We start from the raw sequence: 25,777 nt of genomic DNA on the forward strand, positions 1-25,777 counted from the left end.
CCTTCGGCACAACTTGTCCCATCTACACGTCTTTCCTATAACATGGTGTCCAAAACAGAACACAATGCTCTAAATGTGGCCTCACCAACGTCTTATATATCTGCAATATGACCTCCCATCTTCTATGCTCAATACTCTGACCTACTCTGGTCAATGTGTCAAAAGCCTTTTTGACCACCTGCGATGCCACTTTCAAGGACCTGCACTCCTAGATCCCTCTGCTCTACAACGCTCCCCACAGCCCTACCGTTCACTGTGTAAGTTCTGCCCATGGTGGACTTCCCAACATGCAACACCTCACACTTCTCAGTATTAAATTGCGTCAACCATTCCTCAGCCCACCTGCCTAACCGATCAAGATCCTGCTGCAATTTTTCCAATCACAGGCATCCAGTCTGATAAGCAATCTTCCACCATCACCCTCTACTTCCTCTCATGAAGCCAATTTTCTACCCATTCAGCTATCTCTCCTTGGATCTCATACAGTGTAACCTTCCAGAGCAGCCTACTATGCGGAACCATCAAATGTTTTGCTGAAATCCATTCATACAACATCTACAGCTCTGCCGCCATCAACCTTTCTGGTCACATCATCAAAAAACTCAATCAGATTCACGAGACACCACCACCCATGTACAAGACCATGCTGACTATCCATGAACAGCCCTTGTCCATCTATATGCATGTATGTATATCTTATAAATTATTGAGATTCCAGCGTTAGCAGTCCAAGACTTGGTTTACTTTATTTTTAGTTTCAAGATAGGGTGTGGAAGCAGGCCCCTCAGCCTGATCAGCCACCGTTCTATCTGACTCACTAGGGACGACTTACAGAGGCCAATTAATCTAAAAACCTGTATGTCATTGGAATGTGGAAGAAAATTAGAGTACCTAGAAAAAACCTTGATGTTCAGTCATTGAGAACAGTCAACATTTGGTTTGGTAGAATCTTGTTTTGCTACGAGAATTAAGTGTCGTTGGGTTGGACAGGAGACTGGAGCTGAATCAATGATCATGTTGGATGCTCAGGGGACCACTTGGGCAACTATAACTTTATCTTCCTATGTTCATGTTCACAGGTTCTAGGAGCAGAATTAGGCCACTCGGCCCATCAAGTCTACTCCGCCATTCAATGGTGGCTGATCTATCTTACTCTCTTAACCCCATTCTCCTGCCTTCTCCCCATAACCCCTGACACCCTTACTAATCAAGAATATATTTATCTCTGCCTTAAAAATATCTATTGACATGGCCTCCACAGCCTTCTGTGGCAAAGAATTCCACAGATTCACCACCCTCTGACTAAAGGAATTCCTCCTCATCCCCTTCCTTAAGGAACGTTCTTGACTTCTGGTCCTAGACTCTCCCGCTAATAGAAGCACCATCCACTCCACATCCACTCTATCCAAGCCTTTCACTATTCGGTAAGTTTCAATGAGGTCCCCGCTCATCCTTCTAAACTCCAGTGAGTACAGGCCCAGTGCCGTCAAACTCTCAGCATGTGTTAACCCACCAATTCCTGGGATCATTCTCGTAAACCTCCTCTGGACCCTCTCCAGAGCCAGCACATCCTTCCCCAGATATGGTGCCCAAAACTGCTCACAATGTTCTCAGCTTATGTTACTGAGGCTTATGTTACACGCAGTCTATCCAGTCAGCCTAAGCATCCCATAACCTCTGCCAGAGATGCAAGCAAGCCCAGACCACAATGGGATCCAGTGAAGGGAAGGCCAGATTGTCTTTCGCTACAGTTGAGTCCAGCACACATACAACCACTCTAAAGACACCATCTTTAATTCATCTGTGATTCAGGAGTAGATGGGTCTCATAGGACATCAAAGTAACGTCTGACTGCTGGCATTGAGATTAATGGGATGTTAGGTTGTGTAACAAAAAAAGGCACAGAATGCAGATCAAAGTAAGTAATCTCCTCACAAAATATACCATGAGCCAGATTTCATCTGGAACGCTGTGCACAGTTCCCAAGTTACTGAAAGGATAGAGTTCATGTTCATAAGTATTAGGAGCAGAATTTGGCCCATCAAGTCTACTCTGCCATTCAATCTTCCCCTCTCAACCCCATTCTCCTCCCCTGACTCCCATACTAATCAAGAATCTATCTATCTCTGCCGTGAAAATATTCATTGACTTGGCCTCCACAGCATTCTGTGGCGATGAAATCCACAGATTTACTACTCTCTGACCAAAGAAATTCTTCCTGATCTCCTTCCCAAAGGAACGTCCTTTTATTCTGAGGCTATGACCTCTGGTCCCAGACTCTTCCACGAGTTTAGCTGGATATGGCAGAAAGAAGAATTAGTAAAAGCTTGAGATGACTCCAAGCCAGAAAGCACCCAGGAACAGGTTATCAAGAACGTTGTGTGCTGGTGAGAAAAATGTGGGACTTCATGATTGAGCTCTTCAGAAGAGCACGGTTAAGTTCAATGGTTCAACGGTGCTTTGATTGTCACACATGCAAAAGTGCGAACGCGCAGTGAAATTGTTGTCTTACGAAGAGTCCGGTAGAGTATTGTCATACCCAAGCACATCCCCGATTAGCAAAGTGTGTGGAAATAATTGTAGTTTTAGTTCTAGAGACACATAGCCAACTGAGTCCGCACCGACCAGTAATTGCCGTGCATTAACACTACCCTACACACACCGGGACAATTTTACATTCATACAATTTTACCAAAGCCGATTAACCTACAAACCTGTATGTCTTTGGAGTGTGGGAGGAACCCGGAGCACCCGGAGAAAACCCACGCGGGTCACGGGGAGAACGTGCAAACTCCATACAGACAGCACCCGTTGGCGAGATCGAACCGGTAAGGTTCTTTGGCGCTGTAAGACAGCAGCGTTACTGGTTCAGTGGATCATTGAACTGTCACCTACTGCTTATCCCACATGCAAGAGGCGCCATGCTTTGGTGCAGTCCATGTTCCAGGTTTCATGAGTGGTGTCCATGCCAGGCAATCCCCAGGCTGCAGCAGGCATCCAGCCATGGCCTTCCTTGGACATGTTGATCGACCTGCGAGCCAATGTCCCTCTCCTCACCCGCTTATAAGTGGCATGTATAATCCTTCTGAATTGACTAATTGAGCCCGAAGACCGGACTTGACCCGAAAGGTCACTTATCCATGCTCTCTAGGGATGCTGCCTGATGCGCTGAGTTACTCCAGCACTGTGTATATAATCTGGCACATCTGTTGGGCTTAAACCTTCCAGCTTTTGCTTGTGGTTCCAATTTGGTTCAGGGGTATTCTTCTAGTTATTATCATTGTTTGGACATCTCAGGTGCTTAAAGTTGTTGCAAAAGTTCTGCCACCAAATAAATCAACCTTTGGTTTCTGTCATACATTGACATGGCAAAGAGCAGTCAGAAGCCAGAGGACTGGGAAACTTTCATAGGACAACAGAAGGTAACAAAACGGGCAATACGGGCTGAAAAGATGAAGTACGAGGGGAAGCTGGCCAAGAATATAAAGAAGGACAGTAAAAGCTTCTTTAGATATGTTAAGAGAAAAAGTGTAGCAAAGTCAAATGTGGGTCCTTTGAAGGCAGACATGGGTAAGACCACATCTGGAGCATTGTGTACAGTTTTGGTCTCCTAATTTGAGGAAGGACATCTTTGTAATTGAGGCAGTGCAGCGTAGGTTCACGAGATTGATCCCTGGGATGGCGGGACTGACATATGAGGAAAGATTGAAAAGACTAGGCTTGTATTCACTGGAGTTTAGAAGGATGAGAGGGGATCTTATAGAAACAGGAACTCAGGCAGAGCAGAGAGTTGTTTGCGGAGGGAATGGGCTGGCGACATTTCGGGTCGCAACAGCTCCAAGAGCAGAAACTGTTTAGATTAGTTTAGAGATACAGTGGGGAAGCAGGCCCTTCGGCCCACCGGGTCCGCGCCGCCCAGCGATCCCCGCACATTGACAATATCCTACACACACTCGGGACAATTCTTTTTACATTTACCAAGCCAATTAACCTACAAACCTGTACATCTTTGGAGTGTGGGAGGAAACCGAAGATCTCGGAGGAAACCCACGCAGGTCACGGGGAGAACATACAAACTCCGTACAGACGGCAACTGAGGTCAGGATCGATTCCCGGTCTCAAGAGCTGTGAGGCACCAGCTGTGCCACTGTGTTGCATCTTAATTTCAGTTAGCGCAGGTAAACTGGTGACGCTGTATATTGTCTGAGTGTACTGCTGCAATACCCTTGGACTGCATCTGAGAAGCTTATCAAAGAGGCATCTAAGTGCTTATGTATAGGCTACGAAGGAACCGTAAATGCTGGTTTACACTGAAGATAGACACAAAATGCTGGAGTAACTCAGCGGGTCAGGTAGCATCTCTGGAGAGAAGGAATAGGGTCGACTGAAAAAGGGTCTCAACCCAAAAAGGTTGATTCCTTTAAGTTCATACAGTCTGAAGAGGGATCCCAAAAAAAAGGTCACCTGTCCACGTTCTCCAGAGATGCCGTCTGACCCGCTAAGTTACTCCAGCCCTTCGTTTAAAACAAAAAAAACCGAAATTGTTCAGGTCAGGCACCATGACTGTGGAGAGAAACAGAGGCAACCTTTTAAGCTGACAAATTTTCATCAATGCTCATCAGCCCGAGATGTTAACCTTGTTTCTCTCTTCACAGAGGCTGCCTGTCTTGCTGAGTATTTTTGACACTTCTGATTTTACTTCAGATTTGAAGTATCTGCATTTTATTGCCTTTTGTATACAATTGGTTATTCATCAGGACACAATGTCCACATTAAAAAAGCCACACTCTGAAAAGGCTAGTGGATGAAACCGATGGCAATATGGAGGTTTATTGATATTTCTGTTAAAAAAAACAGGTGGGCTTCCTCCAGGTGCTCTGGTTTCCTCCCACATCCCAAGGGCACGAGGGTTTGTAGACTAACTGTCCTCTGTAAATTGCTCCTAGAGTGGTTGAGAAAGTGGAATAACGTAGAACTAGTGTGGACTCAGTGGTCTGAAGGGGCTGTTTCAATCCATGACATTCAATCAATCTGCGACAATGAAACAAATGAACACAACGGTGAGCAGTGAAGGTGCACCTTTGATAGACACAAGGTGCTGGAGTAACTCAGCAGGTCAGGCAGCATCTCTGGAGAGAAGGAATGGGTGACGTTTCGGGTCGAGACCTTTCTTCAGACTGAAAGCGCTGAGTTACTCCAGCATTTTGTGTCTACTTTCGATTTAAACCAGCATCTGCAGACCTTTCCTACACAGGTGCACCTTTGATATAGATCAATGATATATTAATGTAATTTGAATTTTTTCAGAATTTAATATTGGTTCACTTCAGAGGTCGTTTTTTTTAAAGTTTTATTTCAGTTTGCCAAAAATGGGTCTCTTTGAGTATTCAAACAATCACCATTCACCAAACCCATCTTTATAAAGCAGTCAATTTGAAATCGGTGACAAGAACAATTACAGACTTTACTAATGTTATTGCTTCATCAACATTGGCCTTCCCATAATCAGCAACAACCTCTCCCTGTTCCACCCTCGACTATCACTCTCCTGTAAGACCTAGGAGCGGAATTAGGCTGTTCGGCCCATCGAGTGCTCTGCCATTCAATCATGGCTGATCTATTTTACCCTCTCAACCACATTCTCCATCTCCTTGTAACCTTTGATGGCCTTACTAATCAAGAACCTATTAATCTCCGCTTTAAAAATGCCCAATGCCTTGGCCTCCACAGCCATTTGTGGCATCAAATTCCACACATTCACCACCCTCTGGCTGAAGAAATTCCTCCTCATCTCCTTTCTAACGCCCATCCTTTTATTCTGAGGCTGCGTCCTCTGGTCCTAGACTCTCCCACTAGTGGAAACATCCTCTCCACATCCACTCTATCTAGGCCTTTCATTATTCGGGAGGTTTCAATGAGATTCACCCCTCATCCTTCCAAACTCCAGCGAGCACAGGTCAAGCCTCTCCACTCATTCTCACACTATTGCAACACAGGCCAGTGAGATTGATCGGTGATTAACACGAGCATTCCCAAAACAAAACAAATGATGATTTAAATTCTGCTTAGTTGGCACTTATTGCTGGCACAGAGTGAGAAAAGATAAAATACGATTTTCCAAGTTGGGAGGTATTGCGACAAGTTTCAGTTTCCAGCCTTAACCAGTACATGGAAAAAGAAAAAGGCATTATTTCTGAATTCAAGTGGAAATTCAAGGGAGATCCCGAAACAGGGACCTCCATCTGCTTAATGTAAAATTAGACAAGTATTATTAGAGGCAACTGGCTGGACAGATGGTGCAGATAGATGTGGAGGAAGGAACTGCAGATGCTGGTTTAAACCGAAGACAGACATAAAAAGCTGGAGTAACTCAGCAGGTCAGGCAGCTTCTCTGAAGGAAAGGAATCGGTGACATCTCAGGTCGAGACCCTTCTTCAGACTCAGAGTCAGGGGAAAGAGGAAGGAGAGATATAGACGGTACTTAGGGCAAATGAATGGAAGATATGCAGAAAGCAATGATGATGCAGGAAATGTGGAGCCCACAATGGTCCATTGTTGGCTGCCTTTGGTGTCGACACATGGTTCATATAACAATAACATATAACAACTACAGCATGGAAACAGGCCTGTCCGGCCCTACCAGTCCACGCCGACCATTCTCCCTGACCTAGTCTCATCTACCTGCACTCAGACCATAACCCTCCAATCCCCTCCTATCCATATACCTATCCAATTTACTCTTAAATAATAAAATCGAGCCAGCCTCCACCACTTCCACCGGAAGCCCATTCCATACAGTCACAACCCTCTGAGTAAAGAAGTTCCCCCTCATGTTACCCCTAAACCTTTGTCCCTCAATTCTGAAGCTATGTCCCCTTGTTGGAATCTTCCCCACTCTCAAAGGGAAAAGCCTACCCACGTCAACTCTGTCCGTCCCTCTCAAAATTTTAAAAACCTCTATCAAGTCCCCCCTCAACCTTCTACGCTCCAAAGAATAAAGACCCAACCTGTTCAACCTCTCTCTGTAGCCTAAGTGCTGAAACCCAGGCAACATTCTAGTAAATCTCCTCTGTACCCTCTCCATTTTGTCGACATCCTTCCTATAATTTGGCGACCAGAACTGCACACCATACTCCAGATTTGGCCTCACCAATTCCCTGTACAATTTCAACATTACATCCCAACTTCTATACTCGATGCTCTGATTTATAAAGGCAAGCATACCAAACGCCTTCTTCACCACCCTATCCACATGAGATTCCACCTTCAGGGAACAATGCACAGTTATTCCCAGATCCCTCTGTTCCACTGCATTCCTCAATTCCCTACCATTTACCCTGTACGTCCTATTTTGATTTGTCCTACCAAAATGCAGCACCTCACACTTATCAGCATTAAACTCCATCTGCCATCTTTCAGCCCACCCTTCCAAAAGGCCCAAGTCTCTCTGTAGACTTTGAAAATCTACCTCACTATCAACTACTCCACCTATCTTAGTATCATCTGCATATTTACTAATCCAATTTGCCACACCATCATCCAGATCATTAATGTAAATGACAAACAACAGTGGACCCAACACAGATCCTTGGGGCACTCCACTAGACACTGGCCTCCAACCTGACATACAATTGTCAACCGTTACCCTCTGGTATCTCCCATTCAGCCATTGTTGAATCCATCTTGCAACCTCACTATTAATACCCAACGATTTAACCTTCTTAATCAACCTTCCATGTGGAACCTTGTCAAATGCCTTACTGAAGTCCATATAGACAACATCCACAGCCTTGCCCTTATCAATTTCCCTGGTAACCTCTTCAAAAAATTCAAGAAGATTAGTCAAACATGACCTTCCAGGCACAAATCCATGTTGACTGTTTCTAATCAGGCCTTGATTATCCAAAGTTCTCTCTCCTATTGAGAAATGAACATCTGCAAAGCAGGAATGAAGTGAATACCAGGACGGTCGGCCACTCCTCTCTTCCGAAAGCAGACAGAATTGGAAAGTTAGATAGGCACAAAATGCTGGAGTAACTCAGCGGGACAGGCAGCATCTCTGGAGGGAAGGAATGGGTTACGTTTTGTGTTGAGACCTTTCTTCAGACAGATCAGTCCGAAGAAGGGTTTCGACCCAAAACGTCACCCATTCCTTCTCTCCAGAGATGCTGCCTGACCCGCTGAGTTACTCCAGCATTTTGTGTCTACCTTTGATTTAAATCAGCATCTGCAGTTCTTTCCTACACATTGGAAAGTTTGAGTCTGACATGACCTGGTGCAGGAAAGTGGTTCAAACAAAGTTCTCAGCCACAGTCTGTCCAGAATCGAAGGCGAAGTGCAGATTAATCATGCACACAGCTTGTAGGCTTCCTGTCAAAGCCTCCACAAAGGGTTTAAGCACATAGAACTGTAAGGAATTAGTAGCAGCCATAACACAAAGCCAGGTGTTCTTCAGTTCACAATCCACACAATCTCACACAATCCATCACTTTGGATGGTTGTACGGAACTGCACTCCGATTATTGTGAACATTTAGTGCCTTGGTTTAGTTTAGTTTAGTTTAAATATGCAGTATGGAAACAGGCCCACCGTGTCCACAACGACCATCGATCGCCCGTTCACACTAGTTCTCTTATCCCCCTTTCACATCCACTTTCTACACACTGGGGGCAATTTACAGATGCCAATAAACCTACAAACCCACACATCTCTGGAGTGTGGGAGGAAACCGGAGCACCCGTAGAAAACCCATGCGGTCATGGGGAGAACGTACAAAACTCCGTACAGACAGCATCCGTAGTCAGCATCCAACCCGGGTCTCTGGCGCTGTGAGGCAGCAAGTCTACCGCTGCACCACCGTGCCACCCCAAGCCAATGGGTATTTCTAAGGCAGAGAATGTCAGATTCTTGATTAGTTAAGGCCCTGTCCCACTTAGGCGATTTTAAGGCGACTGCCGGTGACTAGGTTGTTGCCGACAGTTCGCCGGGGTGTCGCGGGCATGATCGTGAGGAAAATCGTAGTGGATCTCGGCGCGTCGCTGAGAAATCATCCGGTTTGAAATCTCTCGGCGACAGCTGGCTTGTCGCCAGGTATCGTAGCTTATCGCGGGCGCTGTCGCACGCTGTTCCCCAGGTTTGCAAGGCTGTCGCCTGTACTTTATCAAGACATCTCATTCTAAGAGGTTTTGAATAAAGTTGATTTTGGTGATTTAAAAAAAAAATAGGTGTCGGAATTTATTGAATTTCTAAGTACTTTATCATGACATCTCATTCAAAGATTCTAGTCGCATTCATTTTGACCGTTAAAATCAAACGCTGACGCACGCGCTGCGCTGTGAGAACACTTTTCATTCATTTATTTAGATCAATGAGGCAAGCACATACACAGGCATTTCACTACGTTTATTAAAGGCCGAGGCTCACACGTAGACAGACACTACTAACACAAAGATAAACTGAGTATTACTGCTGTGCTGTTTGTAGAGGGTATGCACACCTGACCATAAAGGACAGAGATGTGTGAAATAGTCTGGCCATGGTGAGCCTGCAGCTTGCAGTGGTGGGAGGGTGACCAGGGGCACTACCAGGGAGCACTCTGTTTGGGACAGCAGTGCATTCTCAAGATGGCATTGAATGCCCTCAGTGTCAGACCTTTACTGAGACAGCACCCCTCCCAAACAGGCCCTGTGTTACTTGTTTCAGTTTTAAAGATACCACCTGGAATCAGACCCTTCAGCCCACCGAGTCCACGCTGACCATCGCTCACCTGTTCGCACTAGTTCTATGTTATCCCACTTTCTCATCCACTCCCTGCACACTAGGGGCAATTTCACTTTTACACAGGGCTAGTTAACCGACAAACCCGCGAGTCTTCGGGATGTGGAAGGAGACCGGAGCACCCGGAGAAAACCCACACGGCAATCAGGAGAACGTGCAAACTCCACACAGACAGCGCCCGAGGTCAGGGTCAAACACGGGTCTCTGGCGCTGTGAGGCAGCAGATCTACCAGCTGCGCCACAGTGCAGCCCTGCAATGAAAATGTTCATTCTCATTTGGCGATGTTTTGAGGAGATCGTTTATAAGGGGGAATTATCTTAGAAAGCACACGTCAGAAATACCACTCACTATGGAGACCGGTGAAAATAACCCCAGAGAAATTTAGACTTATTCCGGGCTCACAGCGTGCTTTAAAATAGCACTTCTACTGTATCAGATTCCTCAAAAGTCTGATTTCAAAATCAGACTGCAAGTGCCTACATGTCAAAATGCCCTTCAGTTTTAGTGGTAGAGTTGGTGCCTTACAGCGCTTACAGCACCGGAGATATGGGTTCGATCCTGACTACGGGTACTGTCCGTACGGAGTTTGTACGTTCTCCCCGTGACCTGCGTGGGTTTTCTCCGAGATCTTCTGTTTCCTCCCACACTCCAAAGACGTACAGGTTTGTAGGTTAATTGGCTTGGTGTAAATGTAAATTGTCCCTAGTGTGTGTAGAGTTAATGTGCGGGGATCGCTGGGCAGTGCAGACTCGGTGGGCTGAAGGGCCTGTTTCCATGCTGTATCTCTAAACTAAGCTGAACTAAAGCAGAGAGATATGTACCACGTTTGGGATTCTTTGGTATGCAGCATTATTAATCTATTCAGATTGGAAGAGAATACAGAAAGGTATTGATCAGGGGGTACAGAAGCCATTTAGACAATAGACAATAGACAATAGGTACAGGAGGAGGCCATTCAGCCCTTCAAGCCAGCACCACCATTCAATGTGATCATGGCTGACTATTCACAATCAGTATCCCGTTCCTGCCTTCTCCCCATACCCCCTGACTCCGCTATCCTTAAGAGCTCTATCTAGCTCTCTCTTGAAAGCATCCAGAGAATTGGCCTCCACTGCCTTCTGAGGCAGAGAATTCCACAGATTTACAACTCTCTGACTGAAAAAGTTTTTCCTCATCTCCGTTCTAAATGGCCTACCCCTTATTCTTAAACTGTGGCCCCTTGTTCTGGACTCCCCCAACATTCGGAACATGTTTCCTGCCTTTAACGTGTCTAACCCCTTAATAATCTTATACGTTTCGATAAGATCTCCTCTCATCCTTCTAAATTCCAGTGTATACAAGCCTAGTCGCTCCAGTCTTTCAACATACGACAGTCCCGCCATTCCTGGAATTAACCTAGTAAACCTACGCTGCACGCCCTCAATGGCAAGAATTGTCATAACGTCAGGATGTCACCTTGTAATTAAGGCAAATTTGGGGTGATTTACAGAGGCCAATGAACCTACAAACCCGCACCTTTTTGGGGATCTGGGAGGAAGCCAGTGCACCCGGAGAAAAATCACACGGTCACAGGGAGAACGTGCAAACCCCACACAGACAGCGCCCGGGGTCAGGATCAAACCCGGGTCTCTGGCGCTGTGAGGCAATGGCATTCCCAGCTGTGCCACTGTGCCACTGACATTTGCAGCCCATCACACAAACCAACCTCCCTTCCACTGACTCCATTTATACCTCGCGCTGCCTCGGCAAGGCCAGCAGCATCATCAAGGGCGAGTCGTACCCTGGCCACTCCCTCTTCTCCCCTCTCCCATCGGGCAAAAGGTACAGAAGTGTGAAAACGCACACCTCCAGATTCAGGGACAGTTTCTTCCCAGCTGTTATCAGGCAACTGAACCATCCTATCACATGCAGAGAGCAGTCCTGAACTACTATCTACCTCATTGGTGACCCTCGGACTATCTTTGATCAGACTTTGCTGGCTTTACCTTGCACTAAACGTTATTCCCTTATCATGTATCTCCACACTGCTCGGTAGTCTTTCTGCTGACTGGGTAGCATGCAACAAATGCTTTTCACTGTACCTCAGTACACGTGACAATAAACTCAACTGAACTGAACTGGTCTGAGCTGTATGGCAGTGGCTCTACCAGCTGTGCCACTGTGCCACAATTGGCCTCTGTGCCACACTTGGCCTCTGTGCCACCTTGCACGCTTAACAGAAGTGCAAGATTGCATTACTAGTTTGCGACATACTAAAGCACAATCTGTAGTCTTTTTTTAAAGATAGCTTTAGCTCCTGTTGTAATTTCTGTGCCCCTTCAAAGATCAAAATATTAAGAGTGCGAGGCAGAAGCGAGGGAATTATCGATCAGAAGGCTTGACTCTGGGTTCTGATACAGTGCCACATATCAACATTGTGAGCCGTTTGACTTTCATAGTGGAGTCCAAAAACGTTTATTGTCTAGTATGGGCTGGAAACTCTCTTGATCTGAAAGGAATTAAGCTTACGTGATCCAAAGGGTGAAAGCTAGTCTTTTTAAGCGTTCTGGCGTACAGCTGTTGTGAAGACCCATGTGGGATCGTCACTCGGAAACCATCCTGGGGATCAGCATTTATACATAATAAAAATGATTTTCTGTCTGAAGTTCGAGAGGCCCAGCCATTTGTTAATGTCCCACATCAGTAAACACGTCAGCGAAATAAAAATGAAAATCAAACACAGAGAGGCAGGAGGGTTTTCAGAGACGTACAAGAAGGCTAACATCACACTCCCAACAAGCGATCCCTCAAATTGCAAACCTTAAATCAATAGCTCCCGTTAAATGATCCATCGGGTGCAGGGGTGAGTGAAAACATACCCTGCCAACATTAGCAGTCAACTGTATCCGTGCTCAACGGCAGACACGCCAATGATGGCAATCACCTGTACCCGAGCTCAACGGCAGACACGCCCACGTTAGCAGTCACCTGTAACCGAGCTCAATGGCAGACACACCCACGTCAGCAGTCACCTGTAACCGAGCTCAACGGCAGACATGCCCACGATGGCAGTCATCTGTAACCGAGCTCAACGGCAGACATGCCCACGATGGCAGTCACCTGTAACCGAGCTCAACGGCAGACATGCCCACGATGGCAATCACCTGTAACCGAGCTCAACGGCAGACATGCCCACGATGGCAGTCACCTGTAACCGAGCTCAACGGCAGACATGCCCACGATGGCAGTCACCTGTAACCGAGCTCAACGGCAGACATGCCCACGATGGCAGTCACCTGTAACCGAGCTCAACGGCAGACACGCCAACGATGGCAATCACCTGTAACCGAGCTCAACAGCAGAAACTCTCTCCCAAGTCGCGTGACAAGGTGAGCACATTCATCAAGCAATCAAACACTGCAGGTGTGCTGGATGTATCAAACAAAGTCACCCTCAGGCATCAACAACCCGAGATTAAACCTCCTTGCGCCTCATGTCACTTTTTTTGTGGGGAGTGATCTTTCCCAATCTCCCCCAAGAACCGATTATTCGCATCTGCTGGAGAAAGACATCATTTCAGTGGGGAAAGTCACCTCCTCACACCCAACATTCGAAACTCCAGCCTGACTTTATCTGCGATGCGCATCAACTACAGCACAATGTTCTTCCGTCCTCCTCGTCTCTCTGGTGCTCGGAGCCAGTGAATGCACCAGCAGCCAGGCTTTGGACTTACCCAGATAGGGGATGCAGGGGACCATTCTCAAGCTGCTGATGAACTCCCGCATCCTCTTGTAGTTGTCTTCTTTGGTCACCAGATAATCCAACTTCTCAAAGGTCGCTTTGTCTTTCCGACTGACCAACTGCAAAAGGAGGCAAACCACATTGTCAGGTGTTGGTCTTAGTCAACAGAAGTCAAGAGAAGTGGGGTGGTTAGCACAACTCGTACACCATTGCTCTCATCCTGACTGGTCGCAGGAGCAACGTAGCCTCGGCCCTTCGATGGGAGGCTAACATCAAGCAAAGGAGATTTAACCTGGAGGGGCATTCAATGCCACAAGGTCGCTCCAACCAATTATGAGCCACACTGACCAGAATTCATAAGATCATAAGTCATAGGAGTAGAATTAGGCCATTCGGCCCATCAAGTCTACTCCACCATTCAATCATGGCTGATTTATCTCCCCCTCCTAACCCCATTCTCCTGCCTTCTCCCCATAACCTCTGACACGTGTACTAATCAAGAATCTATCTATCTCTGCCTTAAATATATCCACTGACTTGGCCTCGACAGCCCTCTGTGGCAATGAATTCCACAGATTAACCACCCTCTGACTAAAGAAATTCCTCCTCATCTCCTTCCTAAAAGAACATTAATTCTGAGACTATAGACTCTAATCCTAGACTCTCCCACTAGTGGAAACATCCTCTCCACATCCACTCTATCCAAAACTTTCACTATTCTGTACGTTTCAATGAGTTCCCCCCTCATTCATCTAACTCCAGCAAGTACTGGCCTAGTGTCAACAAAGGCTCGTCATATATTAGCTTGGATTAGGGGATATGAGCTGGAGGGAGAGGTTGGACAGACTTGGAATATTTTCTCTGGAACATTGGAGGTTGCAGGGAGATCTGATAGACATATATAAAGTCAGGAGTGGCATCTCTAGAGTAACTCAGCGGGACAGGCAGCATCTCTGGATAGAAGGAATGGGTGACGTTTCAGGTTGAGACCCTTCTTCAGACATCACCCCCGTTCCTTCTCTCCAGAGTTGCTGCCTGTCCCGCTGAGTTACTCCAGCACCTTGTGTCTACCTTCGATTTAAAGCAGCATCTGGAGTTCTTTCCTAAGCATCTCTAGAGGACATGGATAGGTGGCGATAGTCTGAAAAAGGGCTTGACCTGAAACGCACCTATCCTTGTCTTCCAGAGATGCTGCCTGACCAGTTGGGTTCCTCCAGTGCTTTGTGTTCCACTGAATGACTCAAGTAAAATGGGAGATTATTTTTAAAGCCTGGGTGAATCTTGTTTGGAGCAGGGTGGGGTGAAAGTGAGAGAGGCAGCACTTCATCCCCCCCAACCCCCCAATATTTATAAGTGGGAGCAATGAACGTACAAGTTCGTAGGTTAATTGGCAGTGCAGCGTAGGTTCACCAGGTTAATCCCTGGGATGGCGGGACTGTCATGTGAGGAAACGTTGGAAAGACTGGGCTTGTATTCACTGGAGTTTAGAAGGATGAGAGGGGATCTTATAGAGACGTATAACATTATAAAAGGACTGGACAAGCTAGATGCAGGAAAAATGTTACCAATTTTGGGGGAGTCCAGAACCAGGGGCCACAGTCTAAGATTAAAGGGGAGGCCATTTAAAAATCAGGTGATAAGAAGCTTTTTCACCCAGAGAGTTGTGAATTTGTGGAATTCTCTGCCACAGAAGGCAGTGGAAGCCAAATCATTGGATGGATTTAAGAGAGACTTAGATAGAGCTCTAGGAGCTAGAGGAATCAAGGGATATGGGGAGAAGGCAGGCATGGGTTACTGATTGTGGATGATCAGCCATGATCACAATGAATGGCGATACTGGATCAAATGGCCAAATGGGCTTCTCCTGCATCAATTTTCTATGTTTCTCTGTTTAACGTGTGAACTGGTTATATTTTCTTAGGACATTGTTCATGTACGACAATGTCCGTTATTGTTGGGTGTAATGTTAACTTCATCTGTTTTATGAAACCTCTACTGAAGTTCATTGTGGCTTCCATGAGCTCCAGTAAAGCAGCATGCTCAAACTTCAGTTTTAAAACTAACTCATGATCTTTTGATATCCAAGGCTTTGCCACCCTGGGCTCAATTAACAAGCATTTATGAGTGTATCTCTTTGTCAATGAGCCAAGTTAACCAAAATATAGCTGGAAAAGTAGACACAGATGATGATGGCTGTGTTACTGAGATCAGTGCAAACGGGAAGACAGGACATTTTCTTTTATCCAGTTAAACATTAAATGCAATTGTCAGTAAAAAGAGCTACATTTTTCATCCATCTTTCGTATTTCTTGTTTCCGTTTTAGATTTAGATTTTAGATTTAGATTTTGTTTAGATTTAGAGATACAGCACAGAACCAGGCCCTTCGGCCCACCGAGTCCGCACCGCCCAGCGATCCCCGCACACTAACACTATCCTACACCCACATAGGGACAATTTTTACATTTGCCCAGCCAATTAACCTACATACCTATACGTCTTGGAGTGTGGGAGGAAACCGAAGATCTTGGAGAAAGCCCTCGCAGGTCACGGGGAGAACGTACAAACTCCGTATAGACTTCGCCCGTAGTCAGGATCGAACCTGAGTCTCCGGCGCTGCATTCGCTGTAAGGCAGCAACTCTACCGCTGCGCCCAGTGATCATAGTTTTTAGAGCTATGGTGTGGAAACAAGCCCTTCGGCACACTGAGTCCGCGCCGACCAGATCACCACACGGTAGTTCTATCCTGCACGCCCGCAACAATTTACAATTTACAGAAGCCAATTAAACTTCAAACCTGCATGGCTTTGGAGTGTGGGAGGAAACCGGAGCACCCGGACAAAAACCCGTGCGGGTCACAGGGAGAACGTACAAGCTGCATACAGACAGCACCCGTAGTCAGGATCGAACCGGGGTCTATCCGGACTCTACCGCTGCGCCACTGTGCTGCCCTCTCATTGCCTTTGACCTGAGTAGGTTGCTGGATTAGTTGAGAGGGCAGACAAGAGCCAAGTACATTAAAATGGGCCTGGAGGTACAGATGGATCAGACCCAGTAGAGACTGTAGATTTTTTTCAGGAAGAATTCCAGTAAAGGAGTTGGGTTTTTATAACATCCTATTATTCCCATAGTCACCATTATTATAACAAGCTTTTAAATTAATACATTTCAGTACATTAAATTAAATTGCGGTGGGACTGGAACTTTGTACATCCTATTCTCTGTGTTACAAGTGAAATAACAATCAGTCTGCCAAGTGCAAAATATAAACACCATTCAATGGGCCAAATAGCTCGTTTCTGAGGATTAAAATAACGCTACTACAACTAAGGTCTGTTCGTGATTTACAACGAAGACCAAGTATATTTGAGCAGCACAGTGTCACATCTAGTGGAGCTGCCCCCTCGAAGGGCAAGCGACCCAGGTTCAATCCTGACCTCTGGAGATGTCTGTGTGGCGTTTGCATGTTCTCCCCGGTTGTCCTTGGGTGCTCCGATTTCCTCCCATATCCCAAAGATGTGAGGGTTTGTTGGCTTAATTGGGTGCTATAAATTCCCACTAATATGCAGATACAAGGAACTGCGGATGTTGGAACTGTGCGCAGAACACAAAGTGCTGGTGTAACTCATAAAAGCCTAACAGCTGTGCCTCTGCTGCCTTACAGCCCCAGAGACCCGGGTTCGATCCTGACTATGGGTGCTGTCTGTACGGAGTTTGTACGTTCTCCCCGTGACCGCGTGGGTTTCCTCCGGGTGCTCCGGTTTCCTCCCACATTGCAGGGAGTGCGGGATTGTAGCTTAGCTGGCTTCTGTAAAATTGTACGATGGTTAGTGTGGACTCAGCGGGCCAAAGGACCCTGCTTCTATGCTGTATCTCTTACGTCTAAAGTTTAAAAGGACCCAAAGTGCTGGAGTAACTCAATGGGTGAAGCAGCATCTCTGGCAAACATGGATGGGTGACATTTCAAATGGAGTTGGAAGGGGCCCGACCCAAAACGTCATCTATCCATGTTCTCCAAGGAAGCTGCCAGACCCGCTGAGTTACTCCAGCACGATGTGTCCTATTCTTAGTATGTCACTGAGTGACAGAATCAGAGGAAAATTGATGGCAAAATGGGCAAAATGAAAGGGAATTAGGGTAGCGTTAGTGCAAAAGTGTAGTTGATGATCGGCACGGACTCGGTGGAAGTAGTGAGGGCAGCTTCATTTCGTGAGAACTATGACCAAATATAAAAGGCAACAGTAAACTACAGGACCATGGGAAAGAGGGCAGGAGAGACAGAGAAAATGCATCACTCCTTTTTAAAAGATTTTTTTAGATTTAGAGATATAGTGTGGAAACAGGCCCTTCGGCCCACCGGGTCCGCGCCGCCCAGCGATCCCCGCACATTAACACTATCCTACACACCCTAGGGACAATTTTTTCACATTTGCCCAGCCAATTAACCTACATACCTGTACGTCTTTGGAGTGTGGGAGGAAACCGAAGATCTCGGAGAAAACCCACGCAGGTCACGGGGAGAACGTACAAACTCCGTACAGACGGCGCCCGTAGTCAGGATCGAACCTGAGTCTCCGGCGCTGCATTCGCTGTAAGGCAGCAACTCTACCGCTGCGCCACCGTGACCGCCTTTTAGACGTTTACTTTTCTTTAGACTTTAGAGACACAGCGCAGGAACAGGCCGTTTGTCCCACCGAGTCTGAACAGATCAGTCTTCCATCCTGCACTCGAACACTATCCTACCCACTGGGTACAATTTACAATTTTTACTGAAGCCAATTAACCTACAAACCTGTACGTCTTTGGAGTGTGGGAGGAAACCGGAGCGTCCGGAGAAAACCCACGCGGTCATGGGGGAAATGTACAGACGGCACCCTTAGTCAGGATCGAACCCAGGTCTCTGGCGCTGTAAGGCAGCAACTCTACTGCTGCGCCACTGTGCTGCCCACTCTTAAACAAAACCAACATGCATACAACAGGCTGAATGGCCTCTTTGTGTGTTATAACCTTTCTGTGATTTGGTGAACACCTGATTTTATGAGAGGAGTTGTGTGAACAACTATCAGCCCACTGTTACCGCCAAGCCAATCCATATCTGTAATGCTAATGCAATGCACACTGAACGTCACACTTTCAGCCGTTTATCTTCAGAACCTGTATCAAGTGTCCAGCCATCCTCTGATCTTTCAGCAAAGTGGAAGTGGGCAGGACACGTTCAGCTGTCTTTGGACAGGAAGGGAGGCCGCCTCGGGGAATTGCTTGCACAAGAGCAAGACTTGAAACACTTTCCTCAGGGTTTCCAGTGCAATCTCGGCCTGTCACATCTTTATAACTTCCAAAACAAAACCCATGGAGTTGACACAAAATACTGGAGTAACTCAGCGGGACAGACAGCATCCCTGGAGAGAAGGAATGGGTGACGTTTCGGGTCAAGGCCCTTCTTCAGTTTGTGTCTATCTCCGGTTCCTTCCTACCCATGGAGTTGAGTGGCCTTCTCCGGGTTGAAGGCTTGTGTTGGCATTTTCACAATGAGCTATACTTGCATAGGAAGGAACTGCCGATGCCGGTTTACACCGAAGATAGACACAATAAACTGGAGTAACTCAGTGGGTCAGGCAGCATCTCTGGAGAAGAGGAATAGGTGACCTTTCGGGTTAAAACCCTTTTTCAGACAGTGCTTAATCACAGGCAAGCAAAGCACAGGGCAGCGGTAGAGTTGCTGCCTTACAGCACTTGCAGCGCCGGAGACCCGGGTTCGATCCTGACTACGGGCGCCGTCTGTACGGAGTTTGTACGTTCTCCCCGTGACCTTCAGTTGAGATCTTCAGTTTCCTCCCACAATCCAAAGACGTACAGGTATGGAGGTTAATTGGCTTGGTATAAGTGTAAATTGTCCCCAGTTTGTGTAGGATAGTGTTAATGTGCGGGGATCGCTAGTCGGAGCGGACTTGGTGGGCCGAAGGGTTCGTTTCCGCGCTGCATCTCTAAACTAAACTAAAAAGCACTTAACAAAATTACAGTATACGCATACCACAGCCTTGGTGGAACAATGCAGCAAACATTTTCATGTCAGATTAACAAAAAGGGTGAAATAACTCCACACTCACACAATACTCAGATTAATTGTACCACAGTTTAGGCACACTGCAATCAATGTGTTTAAAATGTATGATCCCCTTATTAATTATTAATATTTTAAATATTAATTCATCAATATTATTTATTAACGTTTGTTTTGGTAATGACGCACTTTGCCGGCAATCTGAAACTGCTTTAATGCGTGTGTTACATTCTGGCGTCCTCCAGTGTATGAAATGTATAGAATAGTGTTATGATATTATATTTATTTGAAGTGCCACACAGAAAAGTTAGGCACGGTGGCGCAGCGGTAGAGTTGCTGCCTCACAGTGCCAGAGACGCGGGTTCGATCCCGACTACGGGCGCTGCCTGTACGGAGTCTGTACCTTTTCCCTGTGACAGCGTGGGTTTAAAGCTGTTCATAGAAACATAGAAACATAGAAAATAGGTGCAGGAGTAGGCCATTCGGCCCTTCGAGCCTGCACCGCCATTCAATATGATCATGGCTGATCATCCAACTCAGTATCCTGTACCTGCCTTCTCTCCATACCCCCTGATCCCTTTAGCCACAAGGGCCACATCTAACTCCCTCTTAAATATAGCCAATGAACTGGCCTCAACTACCTTCTGTGGCAGAGAATTCCACAGACTCACCATTCTCTGTGTGAAGAAATGTTTTCTCATCTCGGTCCTAAAAGACTTCCCTCTTATCCTTAAGCTGTGACCCCTAGTTCTGAACTCCCCCAACATCGGGAACAATCTTCCCGCATCTAGCCTCTCCAACCCCTTAAGAATTTTATATGTTTCTATAAGATCCCCCCTCAGTCTTCTAAATTCCAGCGAGTATAAGCCGTGTCTATCCAGTCTATTCACTGCAACAGCGACAATAAACCAAAGTACGCTAAACCAGCGGCCCTTTGAGAATGCTGTGTGTGGAGCAGACTGCAAGGCAACGAGGCATGGCTGAATTACTTAATTAGGCAGGTATGTTTGTTTAATTACCCAGACAGGGGCCACGATCATCAGAGTCTGCACTTGAGTTTGATGGTACTCAGCTTTTTTTTGTAAAGTGACAAGTTTACGTCTCATTTACTTTGTTCAAAAATCTTTTAAGTCTTAATTGACGTTTCCATTAGTGCTGCGTCACCAAACAAAATCTGTCGGGAAATTCCAAAGGCCAATAGTCAATTTATTTGTCGCATACACATAAATGTGCAGTGAAATGAAAGATTACCCACAGTCCAACAATAAGACCAATAAAAATAAGCAATGGAAATGAGCAATAACACATACAATCATAAACCAACACAACAACAAAAAAGAAACTTCCATCACAGTGAGTCTCCTCCAGTCACCTCCTCACTGTGATGGAAGGCCACAATGTCTTTTCTCTTCTCCTGCCGTCTTCTCCCGCGGTCAGGCAGTTGGACTTGCCACTTCGGGGCGGTTGGGGCTCCCGACATTGAAGCCCCCGCCAGGCGATGAGCCCCCCGCGGGCCGACCCAAGCCCCGCGATTCGGGGCGGGCGAAGACGCTGCCGCTGCCACTGCCAGAGCTCCCGATGTCGGCCCCCACCCAGGAGCGTGCGGGCTTCCGACATCCAGGCGGCCGGCGCCAGAGCCTCCGAAGGCGAGTTGCAGCCGCTCCCGCAGCCTCCGAAGGCAGCCAGCGCCGCAGGTGGTGAGTCCGGGCCGCGGGCTCTGCGAACCAGAGCCCAGGTGGTCCCAGCCGGACACCACCAGCTCCAGGTGCATGGCCGGTGGTAGGCCGCAGCGGGAACGGAGACACGGCACAGAAACAAGGTCGGGTCTCCGTTCGGGAGAGACAATTTTACAGGGCCAAATATTACAACACTGCAAGTTTAAAAGTGCACAGCTCTCAACATTTCTATTCTTTGATTTCAGAGTGTGGGGCGGCACGGTGGCGCAGGGGAAGAGTCGCTCAATCCTGGCCTCAGGTGTTGCCAGTGTGTGGAGTCTGCACCTTCTCCCTGTGACTGCGTGGGTTTTCTCCGGGTGCTCAGGTTTCCTCCCACACTCCAAAGACGTGCAGGTTTGTAGGTTAATTGGCTTCTGTAAAATTGTCTTCAGGGTGTCGGATGTGAAACTGGGATCACAGAGAACTAGTGTGATCGAGCGATCGATGGTCAGTGCGGACTCAGTGGGCCGAAGGGCCTGTTTCCATGCTATATTTCTAAACTATACTAAGCAATGCAGCACAGGAACAGGTACAATGGCCCGTAATGTCTGTGCCAAACTTGATACCAAAATAAACTAATCTCTTCTGCCTCCGCATAATCCACATCCCTCCATTCCCTGCACATCCACGTGCCTATCCAAAAGCCCCTTAAACGCCACTATTGTACCCAACTCCAACACCTCCCCTGGCAACACGTTCCAGCACCCACCACCCTCGGTGTAAAAAACTTTCTCCACACTTCTCCTTTAAACTTTGTCCCTCTCATCTTAAAGCTCTGCCCTCTAGTATTTGATCTTTCCACCCTTGGAAAAAGGCTGTGACTGTCGACCCTATCTATGCCTCTCATGATTTTATATACTTCTATCAGGTTTCTCTTGAATCTTCGGTGTTCTCGAGCAAACATTCCAAGTTTGTTCTTATCGCTAATACTCTCCAATCCGGGCAGCGTTCTGGTAAACGTCTCCTGCACCTTCTCCAAAGACCCTACACCCATCCGGTAATGGGGTGACCGGAACTGCACACAAAACGCAGCCTGACCAAAGTCCAATGAAGTGGCATCATGACTTGAAGATTCTTGATGACTTTTGATCATGCCCGTCTGTCTCTCTCTCTGTCATTCTACCATTTTAGCATGGGAGAGCACTTGGTAATTAGCACTTGGTAATCAGCACTGAGGAAAGCACCCATCTCCTTGGGCTAAATGCAACGTAACGGCCATGTGAGGTTAGCCTCCAGACCAAACTCTTGGGCGGAGTTGGATTCATGGGGGTGGTCTTGGAGGGGAAGATGCTCCTCAAACTGCAGAGCGTCTTGGACAATACAGCTCACCCCCTCCATGACACACTGGTCAACCAGAGGGGCACCTTCAGCAACAGACTGGTCCCACCAAGATGCAGCACAGAACGCCACAGGAGATCCTTCTTCCCTGTGGCTATCAAACTGTGCAACTCCTCCCCCTTCTGTCGTGGGGTATCCTACAAACCCGCACGTCTTTGGGATGTTAGGGGAAACCCGAGCACCTGGAGGAAACCCACGTGGTCCCAGGGAGAAGGTGCAAACTTACTTTCCTCTTTGCCTGCAACCTCGTCTGTAAATTGCCCCCGTTGCATAGGGAGAGGATAAGAAAGTGAGATAACGTAGAACTGGTACAAACGGGTGATCGATGGTCGGCACGGACTCAGTGGGCCGAAGGGCTTGTTTCCATGCTGTATCGCAAAATGAAACTAAACTAAACTGCAGATGCTGGAATCTTGCACAGAACACAAAGTGCTGGAGTAACTCAGCCAGTCAGGCATCATCTCTGGAAGAGATGTCTGACGAAGGGTCCCAAACCGAAACATCACCCATCCATGTCCTCCAGAGATGCTGCCTGGCCCGTTGAGTCACTACAGCACTTTGTGTTCCACCCACTGTTTACCAGATCAATGTCTCGTTAAACAAATGAATATTAAATGCTGCAACAGAAAAATCAGTGTTGTGTTGAAATGTCAATGAGAAATTCAAGAACTTGACAGTGGAATAACAAATTTTAAAAGACAATTGGATAGGTAGCTAATTAGGAAAAATTTAGAGGAATGTAGGTTAAATGCGGGTAAATGGGACTCGCAGAGATGAGGCACCTTGGTCGGCATGGACAAGTTGGGCTGAAGGGCCTTGGGGGGATGAGGTTGAAAGGCAGACGGTTGGACAAAGGGCACAGATGTGCACTGCACCTTTTGATAAAGACCTCGTTTTTCCGAAAGCAGGGAATACCTGCAGACCACAAATCTCCGGGTAAAGACAGCAGAGCTGCCTTGTGAATTTACAATCCAGGTTAAGTAGATAAGCAGACACGTCGGGGTGTCTTCAGAGCAAGCTGTGTGACCCATCGCTTATTACTCCAGTCAGTGTTTCAGTGGTCAGCTCAGTTCCCTTGATGAGGAACGCTTTGCCCACCACAAACCAACACTGCCACTGTTTACACTAGACTTTACACCATCAAACACAGCGTGAAGTGCCAGTGCCTCGGCATAAATGAACCTGAACCTAAAACCAATATTGCTTTTCCTTCCGCAAGTCAAAATATGTGAACAGGTCGGTTGTGAAAGGACCGCAGGCCTCTCTGGTACTTCATACAGATCATTTCCAAATTCCGCACCAGGAAAACCACTTGCAGACACCTCTTCCAATCCACTCTTTCCAGTATACACTGGAATTTAGAAGGATGAGAGGAGATCTTATCGAAACGTATAAGATTATTAAGGGGTTGGATACGTTAGAGGCAGGAAACATGTTCCCAATGTTGGGGGAGTCCAGAACAAGGGGCCACAGTTAAAGAATAAGGGGTCGGCCATTTAGAACTGAGATGAGAAAAAACTTTTCCAGTCAGAGAGTTGTGAATCTGTGGAATTCTCTGCCTCAGAAGGCAGTGGAGGCCAATTCTCTGAATGCATTCAAGAGAGAGCTAGATAGAGCTCTTAAGGATAGTGGAGTCAGGGGATATGGGGAGAAGGCAGGAACGGGGTACTGATTGAGAATGATCAGCCATGATCACATTGAATGGCGGTGCTGGCTAGAAGGGCCGAATGGCCTCCTCCTGCACCTATTGTCTATTGTCTATTATCTTTCCCAGGGTGGCACGGTGGCGCAGCGGTAGAGTTGCTGCCTCACAGTGCCAGAGACCCGGGTTCCATCCTGAGAATGGGTGCTGTCTCTACTGAGTTTGCACCTTCGCCCTGTGACCGCGTGGGTTTCCCCCGGGTGCTCCGGTCTCCTCCCACATTCCAAAAACGCACAGGTTTGTAGGTTAATTGGCCCTCTGTAAATTGCCCCCAGTGTGTAGGGAGTGGACGACCAAGTGGGACAACATAGAACTGGGGTAACGTGTGATCGATGGGTGGCATGGACTCGGTGGGCCAAAGGGCCGGTTTTGATGCTATATCTCTAAACTAAACTAAACTGAGTAGGCCACTCGGCCCCTCAATCCAGCCCGGCCATTCAATGTTCTTGTGGCTGATTGATCCTGGCCTAATCGATGCTGGCCATTTGGCCCATCAAGTCTACTCTGTCATTCAATCGTGGCTGATCAATCTCTCCCTCCTAACCCCATTCTCCTGCCTTCTCCCCATAACCATTGACACCCGTACAAATCATGAATCTATCTAGCTCCGCCTTAAAAATATCCATTGACTTGGACTCCACAGCCTTCAGTGGCAATGGATTTCATAGACTCACCACCCTCTGATGAAAGAAATACCTCATCTCCTTCCTAAAGGAACATCCCTTAATTCTGAGGCTATGGCCTCTGGTCCTAGACTCTCCCACTAGTGGAAACATCCTCTCCACATCCACTCTTTCCAGGCCTTTCACTATTCGGTAAGTTTTGAATGAGGTCCCACCCTCATCCTTCTAAACATCAGCGAGTACAGGCCCAGTGCCGACAAAGGCTCATCATATGTTAGCCCACTCATTCCTGGGATCATTCTCGTAAACCTCCTCTGGACCCTCTCCAGAGCCAGCACATCCTTCCTCAGATAAGGGAGTTATCCCTGTGCAGTTGAGAGACGGCACTGGGCACATCACGGATGAAACTCATCATTCCACACTGGATATTATTCATGCAGGCAGAAACCACTTATTAGCCGTCAAGATATGGTTTCGATTTAATTTGGAAAATCCCAGACAGTTCATTCATGAAGTTAGAGCAGCAGATGGTCATAAAAATGTGAATGAGTTCAGTGTTTTTGGAGGCATCCTCTCTGTGGGCCGGCCTTCATGACCTGGTACTGCAGTGAGAGCCATGAACTGGACCGCCAACATTAGAGGAGAAAGAGACAGAAAACGAGAGAAAAGAGAAAGGGAAAAGGTGATAGGAGAAAGTGAGAAGGAAGGAAGGAAAAGGGAACAAAAGAAAGAGGGGAAAAGAAAGACTTGCATTTCTATAACACCATCCACCAGTCCAGTTAGCGGCGGCACGGTGGCGCAGCGGTAGAGTTGCTGCCATACAGTGCCAGAGACTCGGGTTC

At 47.0% G+C, this 25,777-nt stretch overlaps 1 protein-coding gene across 3 annotated transcripts in view; it reads right to left on the reverse strand.

Moving 5' to 3' along the window:
* ralgps1 (Ral GEF with PH domain and SH3 binding motif 1) overlaps positions 1-25,777 on the reverse strand; it is a 714,125-nt gene that overhangs the window by 406,986 nt on the left and 281,362 nt on the right. For all 3 annotated transcript variants that reach the window (XM_078426449.1, XM_078426450.1, XM_078426448.1), the window contains one exon: positions 13,491-13,617. In XM_078426449.1, coding sequence (XP_078282575.1) covers positions 13,491-13,617 — 127 coding nt within the window. The remainder of the gene's footprint in view (positions 1-13,490; positions 13,618-25,777) is intronic.

This window comes from Rhinoraja longicauda, chromosome 31 (assembly GCF_053455715.1).
Source record: "Rhinoraja longicauda isolate Sanriku21f chromosome 31, sRhiLon1.1, whole genome shotgun sequence".
NCBI classification, from domain to species: Eukaryota; Metazoa; Chordata; class Chondrichthyes; order Rajiformes; family Arhynchobatidae; genus Rhinoraja; species Rhinoraja longicauda.